At 39.9% G+C, this 21,104-nt stretch overlaps 1 protein-coding gene across 4 annotated transcripts in view; it reads left to right on the top strand.

Annotated features, from left to right (window-relative positions):
- The window catches only part of LOC124482225 (ankyrin repeat and IBR domain-containing protein 1-like), a 69,051-nt gene that overhangs the window by 44,354 nt on the left and 3,593 nt on the right, over positions 1 to 21,104 (top strand). For all 4 annotated transcript variants that reach the window (XM_047042715.1, XM_047042690.1, XM_047042700.1 and 1 more), the window contains 11 exons: positions 8,275 to 8,441; positions 9,055 to 9,143; positions 9,374 to 9,504; positions 12,430 to 12,564; positions 14,428 to 14,514; positions 14,620 to 14,686; positions 14,877 to 15,022; positions 15,101 to 15,279; positions 15,392 to 15,443; positions 20,184 to 20,295; positions 21,038 to 21,081. In XM_047042715.1, coding sequence (XP_046898671.1) covers positions 8,275 to 8,441; positions 9,055 to 9,143; positions 9,374 to 9,504; positions 12,430 to 12,564; positions 14,428 to 14,514; positions 14,620 to 14,686; positions 14,877 to 15,022; positions 15,101 to 15,279; positions 15,392 to 15,443; positions 20,184 to 20,295; positions 21,038 to 21,081 — 1,209 coding nt within the window. The remainder of the gene's footprint in view (positions 1 to 8,274; positions 8,442 to 9,054; positions 9,144 to 9,373; positions 9,505 to 12,429; positions 12,565 to 14,427; positions 14,515 to 14,619; positions 14,687 to 14,876; positions 15,023 to 15,100; positions 15,280 to 15,391; positions 15,444 to 20,183; positions 20,296 to 21,037; positions 21,082 to 21,104) is intronic.

Genomic DNA, 21,104 nt, shown 5'->3' with positions numbered 1-21,104 from the left:
TCTACATATACATTACACAAAATAACAAATGGAGTCGGAATCTTTTGCTGACAGCTTGGTCCCCCCCAGTTCAAAAATTCCATCTGCGCCCATGGTCCCACTCACTACCAGAACAGAAGTTCCTCTCCCACACAGTGATTCCCCAGAAGAACAACGTTTAGTTGAGGCTAAGTGTTCCGAAGACGCAGCAGGTGCTGAAGTAACGTTAGCTGCTACTGCTGCTAGCACAAGTGACTTGTGCATGGAAAGACCGCAATTGTCTCCGATAGGCTATACCTGGCATTTATTCAGTTAATTGCGTTTGTAAATGCGCCAGGTTCCTGCCAATTATTTATCATGTCTGCATTGTAATGCACAACTTTGCCTCCTTATTATAAAACAACGTGCCTCCAAACAACTTTAGCCGATGCAACCTCTTATGTCAGTGTTGCTTTACGAATACTAGCCTACCATATAGAATAATACTACAATACTAGAATAATAGCATATCGGATTATCAAAAATAATGTGTGTGTGTTGTCATGTAGGTAATAGACTGATTGTCTTGGCATGCATCCATGAAATAGGTACTAGTTTGTACCTACGGATAGTAGCTGACTGGCCAATGGCCATTGGTAGCGCCATGTTTATTTTACATAAAGTTCCCCCCAAAAAATTCAGCTGAAATCAGCCCAAAAATGTCGCTCGCGTGGCTAGCGCGCTTGCATTAACTGTGGAACTCCCTACTAGCATCACATCAAACCCAGAATGTGCATGCATTAGCAGGGCACTGTGGTGGCGTATACGGTAGCCGGTTCTGGTGGGCCAGTCTGGAATCAAAGTCCAGGGCCTATTTTTACTCCCAGTCCTTCCTTGCTTACTGCATATTGAGCAAATTTTTATCTGTATTGCACAACAATCGCGAGACCCCCCCCGAATATTGACGGGTATTTCGCACACTGGTCTGGACTCATCTCACGAAATGATAATACTGGCATGGCATAATGGTGTGGCTAGATAGTTATACCTAGCTGCATTCTTATCGACATAATGGCAGAGCGACGTAGCGGTGGCAGTGATTGTCTTTTTTGTTAGGCGTAGCAACGGTTGCGTATGTATGGAGGATTATAGGGGCCAAAACTAAATAAATAAATACTTGGATAAATAAATAATGATATAACACAAAGCTTAAATAAATGACACAAAATATATAAATGTTACATGTATTTGTGCGACGTAGCGGTGGCAGTGATTGTCTTTTTTGTTAGGTGTAGCAACGGTTGCCTATGTATGGAGGATTATAGGGGCCAAAACTAAATAAATAAATACTTGGATAAATAAATAATTATATAACACAAAGCTTAAATAAATGACACAAAATATATAAATGTTACATGTATTTGTGTGTATATATATATATGTTTACGTTTTCATGTGTTTACATTTATTTATTTATTTATACTTACATTTATTTATTTGTACTTACATTTATTTATTTATACTTACATTTATCCACGGTGAAACTGGCTGCAGCAAAATAAATCTGTCGTCCCCCCGTCACCAAGTCAGGGGGCGGGTCAAAGCCTCTGATTGGTGAATGACAGGATTACACACCAGGCAGGCTCAACCAGTCGATCAAGCTCTCTTCAATCTAGAGGGATCCTCTATCGCCTCACTCTACAGCTGCTAGAGGTGTGCGACACTGCACGATGTGGTATAGATCCGATACCAAGGAGTAAATACAGGGCCAGTATTGCCAATACCGATACTTTGGGCTTAGAAAAAGCAGTGGAGGGGCAAAGTGAGTTTGAGCAAAGTTAGACAGTGTTTGCACAACCACTATGATGTAAAGGGAGTTGTGTACTCAGTGTGGAATGAAACTTAAGTATTGATCTTATCACGCTATCAATCAGGCTATTGATACCAACGTTGGTATCGATAGTGGCCGGGTCCTAAGATCGATATGCCCACCCCTATGCTGTATCATCTCGCTGAGGATTGTGAACACATTTTCATTGATGTCTGTGTCAGTTAGAGCCAATATCATTCCTATAATTTCAGCGAAGCTCTCAATATGATGTAAAAAAGAAGTAAACTGGCAGGTGCCTCCATCTCTTCAGCTTCCGCCAACATTTCGACCACTGTAGCATTCAATATTTCATTCATTGAATCCGCAAAAGGTGCTGCCATCTTGGAATAGTCAAAAGCAGTCAATTCAAGTTGACCCACCAATCAGAGATTTTAACCTGCCCCCTGACTTGGTGACGTGGGACGACGGATTTATTTTGCTGCAGCAAGTTACACCCTGGATAAATGAAAGGATAAATAAACAAATGTAAGGATAAATAAATATATGTAAGGATAAATAAATAAATGTGAACACATTAAAACGTAAATATATATATACACACAAATACATGTAGCATTTGTATATTTAGTGTCTCATTTAATTTGTAATTGGTATATTTTGTCTGTCAATTAGGCATTACATTATATAATTAGTAATTTATTTAAGCTTTGTGTTATAATATTTATTTATTTAGTTTTGGCCCCTATAATCCTCCATACGTATAAAGCTAACATTACCTGGCACTAATCACCCCCCATACTACCTGTACATTTTGCTCAAGAACACAGTGCTCGATAAGTCTCAAACTATTTAAGACTACAAATTCCCCCGAGGCAAGTAGGGTGAAGTGCCTTGCCCAAGGACACAACGTCAATTGGCACGGCCAGGAATCAAACTGGCAACCTGCAGATTACTAGCCCGATTCCCTAACCGCTCAGCCACCTGACTATATATCCCCTGGCAAGCAATGCTGATCAATTTGATATACTAAAGCCTCGTTCACACTTGACTTCTTTTTTCAACTGCCAGTGCTTTTTTTTACATGCAACCCTATGGGAAAAGGAAAAAGCCTTTTAAAAACTTCTAAAAAAGCGCAGCGCCCGACACCTTTGTGAGTTCAATTCTCAACTTTTCAGAAAAGCGCTGGGTGACGTCAAACGCCTTTCTGACAGCTGACCAATCAGGAGAGGAGAGTAGGTACGTGTACCTTCTCTAGTAACCTTCTACCTTAGTTACCAGGCTATGGCTCCTCAAACGCCTAAGCTAAAGCAAGTAATTGCATTTTATTCGCCATAGTAGCTTAGCTATCAATAAGTAAACAACGGAAAATAACGGAAAATAATGTATCGCTAGAATGTATGATTCCTGTTCATGTTACAGAATTCTCACGCTGAAAGCACTCAAAAGGTGCTGAAAATGTGCTCAAAAAGCGCTCAAAAGGCGCTGAAGGCAGCGCTTTTTTTAACAACAAAAAAAGAAGTAAAGTGTGAACACGGCCTTAGACCAGCGTTCCAACACTGACACAACTAATGTCTTCATCATCTCTCGAATCTAGGTGTCCTTATCTGCCTTCGATCTTGTGCAGCTGCGTTGGTCTGAAGATAACCACGCCCCTCTCGTTTGCATGTGAGACAGGAAATAAATACAGCACAGAAATAAAATGTGCTCGGAATATGTGGCATTAGGAAATAAAAGTCCCACAAAATAAATAAATGTCTTAACAAAAATGTCATTTTAAATAATGATAATTAAATAATTTATTGATGAAATCGATTCTCTATTTATTTAATTGTGACTAACACAGCGTTTCATATACGATGGCCTCAGGCTCGACAGAACCTGACACTAGACACTTTGCCTTTAAAAAACATGCTGCAAAACCTGCCTGGCTAACGTTGCTTCCTCGCGGGGCAACATCACCAACCTAATTCAGCCTAAAAAAACACCACAAACCCAGGTACGATGCATAGCTAAAATACTGAACACCAGTGTGTCAAATAAACCAAATAACACCCGACAGGATCACTGATCGAAATGTTTCAAAGCCTAACTCCATATTCATGTACGAAATTACTCAAGCAGTATTGTTCATCACGAAAGATATGATGTAGAAATGCTCCAATCAGGTTTTTTGATGCAGATCACCGATCACTGAAATCAGTATCTGCCGATCCGATAATACCGATCACGGTGTCGATTGAGCATTCTATTTATTGTGTAGCATTATTTATGAAATTAATTATTCTTAACAACATTGGTATTGTATTTTAAGTATTTAAATTACAAGAAGAGAGAGTATCATGAATTGACAACCACCCGTTTTATTGCAGGGAATGTGCAACATTCCTCTGTAGAAGCTCTCTCGCTTACTATAAAATGTGTAAATAATAATAAATATTAAAATAATAATAGAAATCTTATAATTATATAATTATATAATATAAATCTTTAAATTAAAATCACAAAAATAGAATGTGCAACATTCCACTCTAGAGGCTCTCAAGAGAACTTGGAGCTTATACATTAGCTTTCCTGTGGAAAAATAATAATACAAACTTAACTGCAACATAAACAGGCCTAGCCAAATATCCAATATGTTTCAAGTCAGTCAGTTTCAAGTCGATTTGTCTGCATTTAGGAGGAGATAACAGACAGAATAAAGATTAAAGGTGCACAGGAAGTCAGCAATTAAACAAAAAAACATGAATATCTATCTGTATACTGTCTTACTCACTCACTCTCGCATACTTCTCACTTCACGGACGCACTCACTCACTCACTCCGAGAGGGGGCATACTAGAGTATTCAAACCTTACTTCTGATTAAGCAGCATCACTGGCAGATTTGCCTTGATAAATATAAGCATCTCAGCATTTTTTTTAGTCAATCTGTTCCTCTTATCTAAAACATGTCCTGCTGTGCTGAAAAGTCACTCGCTATCTACACTTTTACAAGATGCGGAGAGGAAAACTCGTGCTGCTTGTGTGAGAGCAGGAAAGCGGTCTTTATTGGCCTTCCAAAAAGCAAGTGGCTGTCCGTGACTGTTCATCTGAAGAGTTCTGTTCATGTTCTGAATAATTTCTTACCATTGGCGGCCTGAAATGCCTATCTCTAACGTTTTATTGAAATGTCTCTGATAGTAGTTCTCTGAGATTTTGTCGTTTTGAGAACGCCAATCAAAACCGATAATGGGAATATCGGACGAAATGGATCGGCGCCGATCAGATCGGAGCATCCCTAATATGATGCCCCTCGGTCATACACATACAGTAGGATCACTATGGCTGTCAGTCAGTGCCGGTCCTAGCACATTTGGCACCCTATGCAAGATTCATCAGCAGCCCCCCCGCCCCGGGGCGCAAATCGGGGTGCCACCCCCCAACCACAACACGGATATATGACTTGCCGTCCTCTGCTGGTGGTGCGGGAGGGTTAATTAATGGATGCACTTGGGAATTTGCCGCCCCCCTCTTCATGCCGCTCCAGGCGGCTGCCCCGTGATAAGAAGTACACTTATAAAAGAAAGTAGGCTTGACGTGCTTATTAGTATAACACACTACTACTACTTCTGGTCCACTGATGTTATCATGTTCTTGCACTCCTATCATGCTACTGCACTATATATTTTTAGTGACATTTTAGAATAATGGTTCGTTGTTAATAAGTAGCTATGCAGGAAGTGATATGTAGTTCTACATTAACACTGAATTTAATACTATTAACTAATATGGAACCAAGATTAACTAAGCAGTAAGTAATAGCGAATGTAGTACCAAGGTAGTTCCTTGGTAGGTATTTGATTATTACTAAATAAATATATCCTTATTGAGAACTACTATAACCAATGAATTACTAATCACAAAAGTAATGTCTAAAAAGTGAACAATTGTGTTTTTTTTACTCTTAACATGGTCATAACATTTTAGAAGCTTAGTTCTTAGTTCTTAGTTCTTTGTGGAAAACAGTTTATGAATATTAACGTTATAACCCCCCCCCCCCATCTGGAAGATGTGGTTTTGCGCTCATCGCAGATGCAAATGCAGATGCTAATTGTTTTTGACATCAACGTTTATATTCATATCCTAAAGAGAAGTCCTCCTCAGGCCTACTGTAACATAAAGGTAGGTTTTTGGTGTCTGAGTCATTAAACTGACACTCAAGAGCTCATAATAGTAAACTAATTCAATCATGAGTGTCAGCATCACTTCCTAAATATAAAAAATGTAAACAAATTATAATTATTTGTATTATACCATGTTTAAGTTTGAAATAAACAGAACATACGTCCATCCTTTGGTAAGAGTAGTCACAATCTCAACCTGTAGCTAACGTATTTGGGGGGATATAATATTCATAAACTGGAACCCATTTGAGGCACAAGCTTCTGAAAAGTTATGACCATGTTAAGAGTAAAACAACCAAATTGTTACTTTTATGATTAATAATTAATTGGTTATTCTTTCTTAATTGGTCATAGTTCACAATTAGTTCTCAATGGGTTACATTTATTTAGTAATAACCAAATGACCTACCAAAGAACTACCTTTGTTGTAAATTAGCTATTACATCCTGCATAGCTCCTTGTTAACAACGGACCATTATTCTAAAGTGTTACCATATTTCTTTCCAATTGACCTTTTTGAGTATCAAAGCATTTGTTTAATAAGTTATGTATCTGTTTATAAGTTAATAAAATATGGTTCACATCTCACAAGTTCCTCCAAAAGCCTATTTTTTGTGGTCTCACTGTCAAACTTTGTTGGCCTATGTTTATTATCATCATAGATGTGTATTCAGCTATGATGATATGACCATATGATATGAGTTGTGATATAGAGATAGATTGAGTGCATATGTTCACATTGATTTAAATAGCAGATATCTTTTTATGATGTCCATGTATCAATCTTAATATTTTTATTAAACCATGTTTTAAGTTGTGATTTACCACCACTGGCACGTCATTGGGCCTGTGGTCATCTTGGCCCCGAGGGGTGTGGCCCCCGCTGCGGCAGGTGTCCCTTATTTTTCTGTATTGAAGGTGGCAACCCTATGTCAGTGCCATGTGTCAAATTTTTCTTCTGCAAGTCAGAGCAATTATGAATAACAACAACACTAATAAGAATATTATTAGTGTGGGGGGAATGTTACTCTTGCCTGTCTTCAAAACTTGAGAGCCCTGCATACTGTTTCTGTTACGTACATACAGTAGGATCACTATGGTCAGTGCCATACTGTTCACAGTGTTTATTTTTCTTTTAAGATTTACCTTTAGATGTGTGAGTTCTAAATATTTCGGACGGTCCCCACAGCGCAAGTTTTTTTTCCAAAACGGTAGCTAGCTAGCTTTTGTTAAGAAAGTGCAATGTCTGTCTCATGTCTGTGAGTGACAGGTATTAAATAGTGCTGTCAAACGATTAAAATATTTAATCGCGATTAATCGCATTAATGTCATAGTTAACTCGCGATTAATCACAATTAATCGCACATTTCTATTTCTATCTATTCTAAATGTCCCTTGATTTCTTTTTGTCCCATTCTTTTTTCAAATTGTAATGCTCTTATCAACATGGAAAAGTGGTTTGGATTGCTTCGTGCAAATATTTTTTGTTATTGAAAACAACATTGCAATCGCCTGGCTTTGACGAGGGGGCGGAGAATTTGCATCATCTGTGTGCTTGGCCATCAAGTGGTATTTCAGACTGGACGTGCTGCAATGATAGCTCATTTTACAACGACAAAACACACAGATCACTTTGGTCTTGTCAATGGAACCATTTGGCAACTTTTTAAAAGTAAACTTTCCATTCAGAATCTTATTGGCATCCATTTCGGCGTCACGCGCTCGCCATCCACTCAAAACGTAAAGTTAACCTATTACCAGAGAATGTCTCATATCCGTAAACGGGCTCTGCTACTACGCTTTAGATGGATCGCAAGCCAAACAAGTGTGTGGCGTGCCTGTTGTTTTGTGTTGTCCGGTCTAGCTAGATCCGGTGTGGTGTTGTAGTTTTTCTAACTTCGGTAGTTGTTGCAACAGCATGTGAAAAAAAACTACAAAGTTTGCTAGGCCAAAAAGAGCGTTAATCGCGCGATAAAAAAATTGACGCCGTTAATTTGGGTTTGCGTTAACGCCGTTAATAACGCGTTAAACTGACAGCACTATTATTAAACTAATGTACCAACCTCTCCTCAGGTTGCCATAGCAACATCAGCCCTCTGTCAGTGACTTGGCAGATGTCATCAATCCTCACACCCTATGTGTGCAGCCTGGTTAAATATTATTTTGCCTTGATCTTCTAAATAAGACCCTATGTATGGTTTTTGGTTGTCAGGGACATTCTGAAGAGTTTAAAATCCAGAGCTAATTTGGTGGACGAAAGCTATCCATCGTTGATTAAACAATCGACAGACACAAAGCTGACATTAACTTTGCTGTTCTTTAGGCTTTTGTGGATAACAACCCTGCCATCCGCTGGTGCCCCAGGGCAGGCTGTGAGCGGGCAGTACGTCTTTCCATCCAGGATCCTGGAAACAGCTCGTCTGACACTCTAAGTTTTCCTCTGCTAAGGGCCCCTGCCGTCGATTGTGGCAAGGGACATCTTTTCTGTTGGTCAGTAGCCAGTCAATTCCAAACACTTTATCTCAGAGAGGAAATTCCTTATTACACATTGTGTTTTTTATATGGCGAGCAGTATATGAGGCAGTGCCTCACATTGTTCATATGGTACAACAGTTTTTGCATCAGATGGAATACCCTGAAGGATTTTGAATTAAATTAGAAAATTTGGAATTGGTGTGTCTCCATGGCACTATGCTTGTGTGTTTCTATGTAACTGGTACTGCTTGTGTGTGTGTGTGATTGCATTTGTGCATGCTTGCACGTCTGCAAATTTACCCTCTGCGTGTTGGCTAGCGTGGCATGCTAACAGGATGAAAGGGACCAGGTGCCTGTAGCGCTTTACCTTCTGTCAGGTCTTTAACAAGCCACTCTCATTGCTTGTTCAGTTCTCCTTCAATGCTATAAAATCCACTTATACTCTACACAAGTGACTTTCTCCTGCTTTGTCAATTAATATAATATAATATAACTGTAGGTACAAATAAGGTAGTCCAAGGTAGTGGAAATGTACCATGAATGTGTCATGTGGCAATATGTGCGGGTAAGAATAATGACTGCTTTGTAACTATCAGCCAAACTAAGTGCTCATCTCTGTTTTTTCAAGGGAGTGCCAGGGTCATCCCCATGAACCATGTGACTGTGAGATATGGAGGATGTGGCTGCATAGAGTCACTGAAATGAAGCCAGAGGAATGTGAGTAGATTTACATTTATTAATATAGCTGAGTTACTGAGTTACTAGCTCTAGGTTGTAATGAAAATGATGAAGTGCAATATTTTGTATAGAACTTTTTATTTTAAGTCTTTTTTTACTTATTATTCTCACAGTACAACCTCCAAAAATGCTCAGACAAATTGTGAAATTATGCCATGTTATTTGTATTTGAATTGTTAGAATCATTTTTGTGTGTTTTTCCTGTTAAGTGGCTGGTGTGAGTGAGGCGTATGAAGATGCGGCCAACTGCTTATGGCTACTCTCTAACTCCAAGCCATGTGCCAACTGCAAGTCTCCCATTCAGAAGAATGAGGGCTGTAACCACATGCAGTGCGCTAAGGTAGGGTTGTAACTAGGGATGCTCATTTTGGAGAGAAAATTCACAGATAACCAACGCTCAGTGATGACAATTAACCGTTAACCTACAAGATAAAAAATGTGGATGTGTCTGCGACCTATATATATATATTTAAAAAAGGACAATACAAAAAATCTTTTTTTCAAGGGGCTGTTTTTTTAAATAGCTGCTCAAACAACAACAGAACAAAAACTGATTTACAAAATGAAAACACATTGAATCCAAGAGAGCAGAGAGCGCTGGCTGGTCGGCGATGACAACAGGAAAGTACAATTATATTTACAGTTATCTACAGAGATTACCAAAGTAGCAGAAAGTTGCTAGATTTGTCATTAGCCCCAGATGCGACTTTTTGTCAGTAGGGAAGGTGAAAAGTTGCTAAATCTAGCAACATTATCGCTAACACAGTTTAAACAATAGTATTACCCACTAAACATTTGTATTGTCGGTTAACGGTTACACAGTTAAATATGGCTGCAAGCAGCTATGGTGGATTACTCCTCAACATTGCGAATAATAAAAAAAATGACATGATACAGACACGTATTTCATACATGTGCGAGGGGGGGGGTCGCAAGATGATTTCCAGAAAATCAAGGAACATTTTAAAACAATTAGAAATAGCATATTTTAGCCAAAATTTTAACAAGTAAAACATTTTTGTTAAATTAATGCATGCAAATAAAAAAGCCATCAGCCTTTTGATTTTCCATTCACTGTAAGTACGGCAAACCATCTGACATCCAACCAGGAGGATGCATTAGTTTAACTGCCAAGCGACCGAATGTTAAAGGCAGCGTTCTCAGCCAAGACACTGGCTGAGTTTTGGATTTCAGCGGAGAGGGAATACCCCTGGCCGCGAGAACTAGGGGTGATGAGGGTGCTGCACCACCCCCCTGACAGCACGAGAATTTAAAATAATATGACTTGAAAATCCACTGGCACAGCCCCGCAGTAGCGGACTGGCCATCGGGAGCACTGGGAGAAGAATAACAATGGTAAACCAGGGGAAGAAACGTAAGGATGTGGCTAAAAAATGGAGACAAAAAGAAATCACCTTCACTTGACAAGGTTTTACCAATTGAAAAACGGCTATGTTTATTTTACACAAAGCTCAAAAAATATTTTGCGCTCAAATAAAGGCAAAAAAATGTGGTGCGCGCTCGGATTAACTATCGAACTCCCGAATTAGCATCTCATCAAACTCAGAATGTGCATGTATAAGCAGGTTAGCTGTAGTGGCAGGGGCCGGTTCTGGTGGGCCGGTCTGGATCAAAGTCCAGGGCCTATTTTTACTCCCACGTATACGTAAACCACCTCTGTCGATGCGGGGGTCGCGAGTCACTGGCACCATTATTTTTGGGGTCGTGGGCTGAAAAGTTTGAGAACCCCTGACTAAAGAGAAAAATCCCAGGGTTTTTCCTGCATTGAAAAAACTAAGCGGCCCGCCTAAGGCTTTTCTCACCGCTGAAACCTTTATCTGATGTATAAAATAATTATAATCCCCTTATTGCTGTAATTCGGCATCCAACAACCCCGTGGCGCTAGTTGGGTTATGCACAGTATCCGTGGAAGATGAAGACCAACCTAGGTTCGCTAACTTTCAGAGACTAAATCACCTGCCTGAACTGTAGTCTGGAGGGACAGAGAAAATTGACATGTCAATCAAAGGCATTCAGTAATCTGTTAACCACCACAACAACTATGATAATAAAATAAAATATTAGCCACCAAAAGATTGTTTACAGTTGATTCATTGTTCTTGTCATTGACAGAGAATAAGACATGAATACCAGCTTTCAGACATTTTGGCCTGATGGGGTCAAAATGACATCCTTTTGAAAGTTACAACTTTGATGTGTGTTCTGTAGGGCCACCTATGTCACTAGCCCTAGTCAGGTGTTTTCTTTCCAAAAAAAGGTTGTGTCACTGATACGGGGTGCAGCAGAGATCAATTAAAAACGTGAGAACAGAGAAATGCTAAATATTTGATTATTATATATCTTCACAATCGAAGATGGCTCACGTGGGCCATATTTGGTGTGGTTGTTCCTAGTGCGCTGTAGTTTCAATATGCCAAGTTTCACAACTTTTTACGTTACTGATCTATGGGCTGCCATAGACTCCCATGGACCAAGCATACTAATAATACCTACATCTAGAGAGGGTACAATTTCTGGGGAAATTGTGGGGTGTGCTCCTGCATTTTTGTACGCCCTTCGACTGGTTAGCTGCGGCAATTCCCACACAACAGAAATGTAGTAGTAAGCTATCTCTACAATTTACCAGGGCTAGGTCTGAATCTAGGAGCAAAATGGATTCTTGATTCAAGAATTTATTTCTGTAATGTGCATTGCATTTTTTTGTGGGGTTGACGTGGGTAACTGATCTGTTCACATTCACCATCATAGACGAGACAAAGTGTAAATTGGCCCTATTTTATATTTGCACTCTTTCTCGTTTCCCTGTCCCTTTGGTTTTTCTAAAAAGTCCTCAAAGCAGATTGTCCTCAGGACAACAAAGCAGCAGTTTGGTCAGTGTGTCACAGCAGTTTGTTTTTGTCACTTCCCAGCAGTTTTATTTGTAGAAACCACTTAAGCTTTAAATGGGACTTATAGTGTTCCCTTCATGCCGTTGGCAAAAATGTATTTTGTTGTTCTACAGTGCCAGGCCAGACTGATCCTAATTACATTTGGGGTTTTGGAGAGTGGCGACTAGTGGAAAGTCACAGAAACACTGCTGAGTGTAATTCATTCCAAAAACTGTAAACATTGTAAATTGTCATTGCAGCGTCAATTGACTTGAAATAAATAAAAAGACAAATCTATTAGTTATACCTCGTGTTCTTGTAGTTGAACTCAGTCCCTCAAGTGGAACCACATTTTGCTGACTACCCTGTGTGTGCAGTGCAAGTACGACTTCTGTTGGATCTGCCTGGAGGAGTGGAAGAAGCACAGCTCATCCACTGGAGGCTACTACCGGTGCACACGTTACGAGGTCATCCAGCAGGTGGAGGAGCAGGCCAAAGACATGACTGTGGAGGTAGGACAGCTGTACATTCTACATTCACATGCTATTAGGCTCATATTCACACAGATATCAAAACACTCCTTCTTTACTGCCCTGGCTATTTGGGACCTTCTTTGCACTCCATCAAATTCATGAACCTGCTTTCTTCACTTTTCCTAGATATGTGTTTTTTCACCCACTCTTTGTACATTTTCAAAATCACACAGGGAAAAGCAAATTTAAGGCTATTTTGCTTGTGTTTTGGTTTAATTGCGCATTCAGCCATTTTTTCCCTGCCTTTCAAGGCTGCAATTCGCCTTTCTATCAGCAGATGGCTGTAATTCAGACAAAGGTTAGGCCTATATAGCCTAAATAAAATAAGTTTAACAATATATGTATAGTTTACAGGCCTATAAAGTCTATAATTTGTGCATAAATATGTAAGTGAATTCTATGTAGTGCATTCACTTCACATGGGCGTTTGTGTGTTGAGTAAGTGCAATTCTTATGTTATGACATAGCGAGAACAATAATTGTAATTACAATTGTAATTGTAATAATTGTAAAATTACAATGTTTTGTAAAGCATATAAGCATAACTAATAAATACATTTTGCGTGTTCACATATGAGCGAAACAAATATGTGCAGAGCATATGAGCGGAGTGGTGAGAATCTCCGCTCCTCACTCACAGAGTTGTTCACCCCTCCGCTCCCCCGCTCAAAGCCGCACCAGGCCGCTCCGCTCATTATTGCTCAACGCAGATTGAATCCCGCTCCACTCAAATCGCCCTCCCGCTCGCTCCAAAAAGGGGAAAGAATCTGCATTTATTTAACTTTTAGCTTAAACCACAGCCCAAAGAACTAAAGACTACATTTTTCAAATAAAAATGATTTATTTCAAATGACAAATTAGTCCTGCCTAAAAAGAAATATTACACAAAAAGTCCTGTAAATTTCCCAGCGTGCTCACATAGAACACTTTTGTGTTTTCGAGAGAGGTGTCTTTTTAGATTCCAAAATTAAACTTTAATGATTGAAACAATGTTACCACATTATTTTTCTTGTACCACATTATCATTGTTAGTTAATGTATTAATAAAACACCTGTATGACTTTTCAGTTTCTTTTTTGAAGTACTTGGTGAACTCCATTATTGAGACCATTTTGGGATTTAAAATAGTTTACTGTTGATGACTGTGCATGACACAGATGGATTTTGGGTCGGGCTTGGGCATGTTCAGACTCGTGGCGTGAGCATTCCTGGAGCGGGACATAGGGCAATGCTCTGTCCTTTACTAAATCCCGCACTGCGCTCTGTCCAAAATCCGCACACTCACACATGCTCATGCACATCGCTCATGCTCGCCGCTACGCTCACATGCTCTGCTTTAAGAGTTTGCAACTATTTTGCTAATTGTAGGCTAATCCATTTTTGAATAAAATATGGATGGAATACTGAAAGGAGATGGCGGCACGGGTGGGGGCTGTTATGATCATTGGATTCACATAGTGTAACCGATCATTCTTAAAAGCTTATAATGTATAATAATTGGAGACACGGACAGACTACAGGGCTCCGTGACTTGATTCGGCCGGGCAACCTTTATTGTCTCCACTCGCACATGACTCCCTCCTTCACAGTCAAAGTCCCCCTTTTCTTTTTCAGTCTAGCCTAACCCGCAATGTTTTTTACATCCTCTAGCCAATAAAAAAAAATATTCTGAATGATTGAAGGGCTATGGTTACATGTCAGTAACAACATCCCTGTCTGTAGACTCGCAAGTCAATTTGACCCCTAACGGGGCTATAAGTACGGAAAAATGGCTTGGCGCTTCTTGTGTTGAGAGGGTACATCCTCAGTGTAGTAATGCATACTACTGACTTGACTTTGCAGGCGGAAAGGAAGCACCAGAGCTTTCAAGAACTGGACCGTTTCATGCACTACTACACACGCTTCAAAAACCATGAACACAGCTACCAGGTGAGCAGGGCTCGATCTGCAGCAGTGCACCAAGTTAATGCCCTGATAGGGCCTGATGATAGGGTTTAGTCCTGAAGCTAAAGCCCTGTCTGTTCTCCCATCTAGCTGGAGCAGCGCCTGTTAAAAACAGCCAAAGAAAAGATGGAACAGCTGAGCAGAGCTCTGAGCAGACGTAAGTGAATACTGCCCAATCCATGCTCCACACACACATGCTCAGTGCTTGCAACACAAGCTTGCAACTAGCAACACTTCTAAAATATCACAGAAACTATTAGGACACGCTTCTTCATATTTATACATGAGTTGGCTAACTTGCTGTGTAAAAGAATGTAAAGATAGAAATCTGGTATCTATAAACCTAGGATACGGAGGGCCTCCAGACACAACCTTTATTGAGGACGCTGTGCTGGAACTCCTCAAAACTCGCCGCATCCTCAAGTGCTCTTACCCCTATGGCTTCTTCCTGGAACCCAAAAGCACTAAGAAGGAGATCTTCGAGCTTATGCAGGTGTGTACCATGCAGCGTTGACAGATAACCAATGCTTGACATCTGTCTTTTGAACAATCGGTCGTCTCTCCTCCTCAGACTGACCTGGAGATGGTGACGGAGGATCTTGCGCAGAAAGTCAACCGGCCTTACCTCCGCACACCCCGCCATAAGATCATCCGTGCTGCCTGCCTGGTGCAGCAGAAGAGGCAGGAGTTCCTGGCCTCTGTGGCCCGTGGGGTGGCTCCCAATGACTCGCCAGAGGCCCCACGGCGCAGGTGAGACTTGCACACACGTATATATGTGCAAGTGTTTATACACACACACACACAAGCTCACTTTTCAATTGTTTATGTTTCTATGAATACTAATAGACTTTTTTTTTTTCAGTTTTGCTGGTGGAACGTGGGACTGGGAGTATTTAGGTTTTGCATCTCCTGAGGTAATTAATTAAATAATGAAGCAACTAATTCCCTGACTTGCTAACATACTGTAGATAAGCTGTAACCATAGTTATAGGTCAGACAAGCCTGCAAATCTGTACCAGCACAGACTACATAGAGTACCAACAGTGCATTTGGAAAGTTTTCACAGCGCTTCACTTTTTCCACATGTTATGTTACAGCCGTATTCGAAAATGGATTAAATAAAAATATTTCCTCAAAATTCTACACACAATACCCCATAACGATAATGTGCAAAACGTTTTTGTGAAATTTTAGCACATCCATTCAAAAGAAAAAAAGGAAAAATCACAAACGTATTCACAGCCTTTGCCATGACACTCGTGGCAAAGGCTGTGAGTGTGACAACACAAATGTTGCTCAGGTGCATCCTGTTTCCACTGATCATCCTTGAGATGTCTTTACAACTTGATTGGAGTCCACTTGTGGTAATTCCAGTTGATTGGAGATGATTTGGAAAGGCACACACCTGTCTTTATAAGGTCCCATAGTTGACAGTGCATGTCAGAGAACAAACCAAACCATGAGGTTCATAAAAAAGAACGAGTCGTGCTAACCTACCAAAAAAGGTTTGTCGCTGATATTCCAGTGGATTGTCGATGCGTCTATGTTTTATGTAGAACTAGTTTCTTCAGACCGTAATAGGATTTTGGTGGCACGGTTCGACACATTCTACCTTATTGGTCTACATCAATAAGGTAGCTGCTTTTTGTCAACATGGATGGATATAGTTGGCAAATAGAGGATGGGACCTTGGACGTCACCTGGATGACCAGAAATTCGACCCCTGACAGGTTTTGCATGTGATACACTGCGGCTGCAAAGGTGCCTGTGAGACAGCAAGATGTTCCTGTTTTTCTGCAGGACTGTCTTTCACAGACTTGTGTCGTTTGTTTAAGTGTAGGCTATGCTTAGCGCCATCTCAGAAGGTACTAACCTTCCAGCCACTTAGATAAAATATTAACAGATTAAGACCGTCTTTGACTCACTTATACCGGTAGAAATCTGTAGTAATAATATTCTAAAGAATAAGGTATGTTCTACACACCTTCTCCATCACTTTTATTGTAAACCCTTTGCTATTGTACAGGCCTACAAAGCTAAAGATTGTGTAAATGCCAGACTGTGGAGCGGGATGAAACAATAACAGGGTTCACCTTATGGCCTAACAGTACATTCAGAAAGGTAACATTTTCAAATAGGTTAAAATAAATATTGAAGTCACTCATTGTTGTAAATTACAAGTTAGCTTCTTGTTAAAGTCTTTCAAAGTTGTAAATGGAGGCTTTGACTCCGTCACTGTTGTTATGGTTACTTATTTCAGACACTTTGTACAGGCTCATATACTTTGTTGCCAGCGGAATAATTTAGAACGGTGAAAAGACAGTTTTGCTGCAATGACGCAGTAGGTGTCCGTTATCACCCAATCAGAAACGAGTATTCACCCAGACCATGGTATAAGAAAAAAAAAATCACAGCAGAACGATGGGAAGCCCCATTCAAGTGAATGGAGCATTCTACAGCGTTAAGAACAGCCGTGTAATAAATATCAATAGAAGATAAATTCAAGTTTATCGATGCAAGCTATTGTTCGCGCACATCACAGTTGCGTTCGGCTGTACTTGAAAAATACTATTGAACATATTCGCGGACATGCACTGCACGAGTGATTAATTGCGATGACGGCTCCAATAGAAGTTATAGCGAGCACATATAACTTTTTATATATATTTTGTAATCGATGTATTTATTCCCAGGTGTTTTGCCATTTCCTTGTATATTCTACGTGCCTACACCATATATGATCATTCCAGGTTAAGAATACCAATTCGTTAATCAAACTTTTGTCAGCATTTTGTGTGAACATTTTATTTGCATTTGTACAGCTGTATTCGTGCACGTCGGGTACTCTGGCATTGATCAGACAAGAATCAAAACAGAACGTGGGTTCGGCTGTAGCCTACTTGAAACATACTATTGAGAACATATTCGCTGACATGCATTGCACGCGTGATGAACAGCTTTTTTTTATCGCTGACCTTTTTTTGTTGTAGGCGCTAGGGATTTGTCATAGGCGCTCGGGAAAACGGCCTAGACGCGAGACCAAATTTTCTCTATGCAGGAAAAACCCTGTGGAGTCTGCAGACATTCTGGAACTGTTGAATCCAAGCCCCCACCCCTCGCCTCTCGGCTTGAGGCAACAGCCCCGGTGGATGTAGGTGGTATTGCATTTCCGATTTTCTACCCGACTCGTCCGGTCGTTTTTATTCTATTAACTCCAGTCAACATATCTAAAACTATCTCCCCCAATAATTTTTGTTCGATTCTCGAACCTGGCTCATACTACTAGCTTTTTCATAGAATCATTTTTCCTGATTTTTGCTAAGTTTGAAACCAATCCGAAATGGGTAAACTAGCAGCCCATTTATTTGCTTACGTCAAGAAAAGTAGCCTGGACACGTGTTCGCGGATACAAACAGGGGACGCGCACAAAAGGGAACGTCAGCAAATTGCTGATTTACCTGAGCTGAATGAGAACAAGGAGAAAGGGCTTGATAATCTACAGTTGCCTGCCTTTATTGTAGCATGTTTTACAAATGGTTGCACACATACATGACGGTTGTTTGTAGAGTTTATGTCCGTTATTTTAAAGCAGATTTAACCATTTCGTAATGAACAAATTATTATGCTCACGGCATGACAAACATAATTATAGCATCATATAATTAGTTGTAATATCGTGGCATGTTACGGCGTCATTATTGATTGTTGACATGTTATTCTGGAGCAAAGACGAATATGAATAATATGTCTAATAGCCACAATATGGTCATTATATTGTTAACTTTGTCAACACTACAACGATGGCATACAACTATAATCACGAAGCAAAAAGAACAACGTATAGGCCCTGCACGTATAATACTACAGTACTAATTGTATTGATCTTCGTAACGTTTACATGCATCTGCTTCTTGATCGGGCTTGTACCACATTCTGACAGTTTTCTGCTATGCCTTAGCTCCAGCTCACAAGCTCGCGAGTGGTTGTCGCAAAGTATGACGTATACAGCTAGTTGCAAGAATGCACGAGTTTTGGAACTAGGAATAAGCTTCTTCGCAAGACTGGTCTGAAAGATTGCACGGTCCATTTAGCGCTCTCGCTTGCCTCACTGCGCCACTGAGCACTTTTCATTGAAATGAATGGGGACGCCATCTTGGAAGACAGAAGTAGATGTCTCTAGTTATATTAACTCTATGGTTGAATCATGTCTACTGTATTGTCAAGTTGAGCATTTGGCAGTTCGATGTAGTCAGTGAAGCATTAGCAGGAAGTTGGATGATTGATTTAATTTAAATGATATACACAGCCAGCACATCATGAGGAGTACACAGTCTGAGAAGTCGTTGAATATGCGAAATAAAGGCCCCTTTTTTCCAATGCTGCTCCAATAAAAGGTGAATGTTAGTCACATGGAGCAGAACAGCACAAAGTTGGTGTGTCAGATGTCTTAACAATTCCCCAGCGATAAGGTCAGTTTTTACCTATTCTGAAGATTCTGGTACTATTTAGGTATTATTGACACTGAAGCCATTTAATTATCTAGAGAAATAAAGCGGTACTTCTGAAGCTTTGGTAAATCATACCGCATCAGATTGCCTTTAGTTTTGCTGCAGATGGAAGAAGTTATGTTAGTGTTTATTTTAGTTTTCAAGATTATCATTTCAATCTTGTATCACCCAGTCATGTTTTCTCTTGCAAAATGCTAGTTTCTTGCTGCCAACCATGTTGGGACATAATCATAAGTCAGTATTCTGACCTTCTTTTTTAGGATTTCCACCGTTGTTCTTTCACCATATTGCACACAGCTCAACAAAACCTCATACACATTCTGCTTTTCAAAGGATGTACTAAGCTATATGAAGCTATATTAAATTGTTTTGAAATGTATTTGAGATTTGATAGACTGCTGTAACATTTTGAACTCAAACGTCTATCATCACCAACAGTCCCAAAACACCTCCTGTCCCCCAGAATACCCATCTGGCATCAATATTCTGTCTAAAGTTGGAAGGGGGCACATAACACGTCTTATCACTCAGCACATAACACTTCTTTCTCTGCCCTTGGTGTTGCTAATGAACCTGACCTTTGGAATTTAATTCATTTCATCTCTACATTTCCATATGACACAAGACTAGAATTGTCTTCTCTTTACATATGTATTAAACAGTGATGCTTGCGGTGTGTGAGATCAATGTTTGAATTCTAGAATTGATCCACACCAAAAAAGCAGTGGTCTAACTCTCTAAAGTGAAATGTTTTATAAATGCCAGTAGGGCTGTCAATCATCATAATGAAGTTTTCATTTCAAACATAACTTTCAGTGGTAGTTGTGAATGTCAAGACATATTAAAGCATTCTGCTGACAGTTGTCAAGCCCAAGAAGTTCTCTGTATGCCCCCCACAGCCTCATGGCTACTCCAAGGGTCCCAGGCACTGACATAGTTCCAGCTAGATCACCATCATTCCGAAAATAAAATCACTGACTGTCCTTCGATCACATGACCAACTTAACCCTGAAGCACTAGTTCATTATGTCCTGATAGCTGTTTGGGGATTTGAGAATACATGGAAGTGTCTCTAAATGCGAATATTGTGCTTGTTTGAACTTAAGTTTGTTAATGTTTTGGTTGTTATTAATGTTGTTGTTTCAGGAGTATGCAGATTTCCAGTACAGACGGAGACACCGGCAAAGTCGACGTGGCGACATGTTCAGCTTGCGCAGTAACACTCCTGAACCAGAAGACCCCAGTGATAGCACTTTAGGTACAAAACATCTGTGTACTTTTTCCCTTTTGAAAATGATAGAAAAGGGGCAATTTAATCACATTTCTGTTTTATTTTGTAGTTGTCTGTTAATAGTTTATCAAATTCAAGCTCTTTCTTTTGCCATGGATGAAGTTCCTGCACTTAACTTTTTGCAGTTTGGCCCACTCTTCCGGTTTAAGCTACTTTATTCGTAGTTTTGAAGGGTTTCTTCTCCTCGCTGTTGGTTTCAGCAATGGGGTCCTTCTGTGGCTTCTAACAAATAACCCGCCTTTATTGAGTTGGTGTGAGTTGAATCTCCTGTTACTTGTTTTTTTCTCCTCCATAACAGTCGTTTGTGTCAATCTTCAATTAAGTTTTCTTTTGAGGCCAATTCTGCGTTGATTGGCTACAGTGCCATGGACCTCAACTCAAGTTTGACATATTGTATGGTAGAAAAGGAACTTAAAACTTCGAGCCTTGAGATTGTACATGCTTGGCTACAATATGGTGTTTGGCAGTTCTCTGGTGACTTCAGTCAGTGCATAGTAGTACACACAATAGTAGAATGATGACCAATGCAAATGTCATCACCAAAGTTTTATTTTTATTTTTTTATTGACCATAACCATTTTCTGGAAGGTACCAAGGTAATTCTTGGGCCAATAGTATGACCTTCCAAAAATAATAGATGTTTGGGGAATTGTGAGGCAGAGTTTCATTCAGTGTGGTTTAGAGCTTTTGACATTCTTTTATCCCCTAGATGGCCAGGACATTGGAGGCAGTAGGAGACAAGGTACCTCCATGGTGAGTTCTCAGATATCTATTCA

The sequence above is a fragment of the Hypomesus transpacificus genome, chromosome 2 (genome assembly GCF_021917145.1).
Source record: "Hypomesus transpacificus isolate Combined female chromosome 2, fHypTra1, whole genome shotgun sequence".
NCBI lineage: Eukaryota > Metazoa > Chordata > Actinopteri > Osmeriformes > Osmeridae > Hypomesus > Hypomesus transpacificus.
The sequence above is the reverse complement of the archived record's forward strand: the minus strand, read 5'-3'. Positions and strand labels throughout refer to the sequence as shown.